We start from the raw sequence: 3,104 nt of genomic DNA on the forward strand, positions 1-3,104 counted from the left end.
GGGGTTTGGGGAGGTGCGGGGGGAATTGTGTACCAATGAGGGAGTTTTTCTTTTGCTTTTCAAGGAGAGGAGCAAATGGGGGGGAGGGGTTTGTGCGGGGAGAAGGGTGCAACAATGAATGAATGGAATTCCAAGATCTCTGTAGAAGTTCATTGAAATTAAAAATAAACAAACTAATTTTTTTTTTTTTAAAAAAAAGAGACATGGCCAGGTGGAACGCCTACATAGACAACCTCATCGCGGAGGGGACCTGTCAGGACGTGGCCTTCGTGGGTTATAAGGACTTACCCTCCATCTGGGCCGCTGTCCCCGGGAAAACTTTCGTTAACACCATGCCAGCTGAGGTTGGAATTCTTCTTGGCAAAGACCGGTCAAGTTTTTTTGTGAATGGGCTGATACTTGGGGGCCAGAAATGTTTTGTGATCCAGGACTCACTGCTAGTGGATGGGGAATATACCATGGATCTTCACACCAAGAGTACTGGTGGAGCACCTACCTTCAACCTTACTGTCACCATGACTGCCAAGATGCTAGTCCTGCTGATGGACAAAGAAGGTGTCCACGGTGGTTTGATCAACAAGAAATGTTATGAAATGGTCTCTCACCTGCGGCGTGTCCAGTACTGATCTCATCTGCCCCTTTTCCTACCACTCCCCACTGCTTTTGCACCCCTATCCTTCCCATACACATACACCATTTTTTTTACCATTACCCCACATCCTTTATTGCTACCAAAACCATATGGGCAGGGGGCAGGGCTGGATGGACAGCTACCTCCCCCTACCCATACCCCTCCTGGGTGTGGTTTGAAACATTTTTGGTTTGGGGTTTGGTTTTTTTCCTGAATAAAAAAAGATTCTACTAAAAAAAACACATTTGGAATTCTCTACAGTGACAAAGAGAATATAGAACTGAGCTAAAACAAAACAAAGCAAAACCAAAAACAATACTCATCACAATAGCTAATTACAATCAGCTAAGGTTGTTTCCAGCTCTTTGCTATTATGAACAAAGCTTCAATAAACATGGTGTCCATATATCTGCTTGGGTGGCAATTCTGGTTTCTTTAGGGTATATTCCCAGTAGTGGAATTGTTGGGTCAAATGGTATTTCTATTTGCAACTTTTTGAGAAAGTGCCATATTGCCTTCCATAGTGGTTGTATCATTTTACACTCCTACCAAGAGTAAATAAGAGTTCCCTAGTGCCCGTCAACAAACGAATGGATAGAAAAGCTGTGGTATATTCACATAATGGAATATTATGCAGCACTGAAAAACAACAAACTCATAAAATATACAAAATGGGTGACCCTGGAGGACATTATGCTGAGTGAATTATCTCAGTCACAAAAGGACAAATACTGTATAATGCCACTGTTATAAAACAGGATTAATATGGGGGTTGTCAAGAAACAAATAAAAGAGGGGATAAATAATGTACATGGCATTGAAACAGATGAGGCAAACTGTATAAAAGGAATACAAGATCAGGCACTATCGGTATGACAAGAGTCCAAAATAAGAGCTGCATAGTAAAATGGTCTGGGGGGTTGGTACTGTGTAACAATGAAAGAACTTTTTTTTTTTCAAAGAAAAAAGCAAACTGGAGGGCTGGGGACAGGGAGGAAAATGTGCAGCAACGAATGAATGGAAATCCAAGTTCTTTATAAACTTACAATAAAATCTCAGTTTAAAAAAGAGAGGAAAAAACTCCATGGGTATAGGCATGCCTCTTCCACAAGGCTTCCAAGAGGAGGAGGCCTTGAGTATTCTGTGTGACTAGAAGCAAGGATGATGATCATCAAGAGGTTACAAAAAAGCAGCATTCCATCTCCAGGAATAGTGCTTTCAACTGGTTTCATTTACAAGTAGGTCATCCAATAGTTTCAATAGTTTCAAGCCATATCACAGAAAGGGAGGCAGAAGAAATGACGGGAATCTGAAATCATGTGAGTACACCTGTGCCTCTGCATCAGAAGAGGAGGCACAGTTGAAGGAAAGAAAGCTATTTATATCATTCAACAAACACATTTAATATTCTGAATATGTCATAACCTTGAATAAGTTACTCATTCCCGAAAGTGCCCAAGGACTATATAGATAGGATCCAAATAAAGAAATGAACTCAAAGGGGGGAAAAAATTAAACAAACTGATCCATAAAGGATATCTTCCTCCAAAACAACTATGAGATATTATCTCACCCCAGTAAGAATAGCAAAATTTAACAGAACAGCAAACATCAAATGCTCGCAAGGTTGTGGAGAAACTGGAACCCTTTATTCACTGTTGGTGGGGGTGTAAAATGGTGCAACCACTCTGGAAGGCAATATAACGCTTTCTCAAAAAGTTGCAAATAGAAATACCATTTGACCCAGCAATTCCACTACTGGGAATTTACCTTAAAGAAACCATAACCACCACCCAAGCAAATATATGCACATTCATGTTTATTGCGGATTTGTTCGCAATAGCAAAGAGCTGGAAACAAACCAAGTGTCCATGAAAAAATGAATGGATAGAGAAACTGTGGTATATTCACACAATGGAATACAATGCAGCATTGAAAAACAAGGAACTCATGAAATATTATGCAAAATGGATGACCCTGGAGGACATTATGCTGAGTGAAATATCTCAGTCACAAAAGGACAAATACTGCATAGTGCCACTGTTGTAAAACGGGACTGACATTGGGGTTGAGGGAAGACAGAAAAGGAGGGAAGAAATGATGTATATTGCATTGAAACAGATGAGGGAGAGATCTGTTTAAAGGGGATATATGAACGGGTATTCTTGTCATTACAGAAGTCCAGAGTGAAGTGGAATGAACTTGGGGGGAGGGAGTGCATAACAATGAAAGAGTCTTTCTTTTTCTTTTCAAGGAGAAGAGTGATTTGGGGGGAGGGGGCGGGCAGAGAGAAAAGTGCAACAATGAATGACTGGAAATCCTAAGTCTCTGTAAACTTTCATTAAAATTAATAAATAAATTTAAAAAATAATATCTTCCTCGTGTAAATGTGAACCGTTTTCATAAAGCCCAACCTCAACATCCTAAAACAGTTTGTCAGTTTTTAATTCAATTGAATTGAAAAGATGCCTTT

General features: G+C 40.0%; 1 protein-coding gene across 1 annotated transcript; it reads left to right on the top strand.

Annotated features, from left to right (window-relative positions):
* The first annotated feature begins 203 nt into the window (after window positions 1–203).
* Window positions 204–626, top strand: LOC102862305 (profilin-1-like). The gene has a single exon (XM_006892374.1). It carries the CDS (start codon window positions 204–206, stop codon window positions 624–626), a length of 423 nt encoding a protein of 140 aa, XP_006892436.1.
* Window positions 627–3,104: the final 2,478 nt, after the last annotated feature.

The sequence above is a fragment of the Elephantulus edwardii genome, unplaced genomic scaffold (assembly GCF_000299155.1).
Source record: "Elephantulus edwardii isolate Elephantulus edwardi_28Jun2011 unplaced genomic scaffold, EleEdw1.0 scaffold00115, whole genome shotgun sequence".
Taxonomy (NCBI): domain Eukaryota; kingdom Metazoa; phylum Chordata; class Mammalia; order Macroscelidea; family Macroscelididae; genus Elephantulus; species Elephantulus edwardii.

Bases quoted from the DNA above. Each gene is read 5' to 3' on its own strand.
- LOC102862305 (XM_006892374.1), top strand. From the start codon at position 204: ATGGCCAGGTGGAACGCCTACATAGACAACCTCATCGCGGAGGGGACC.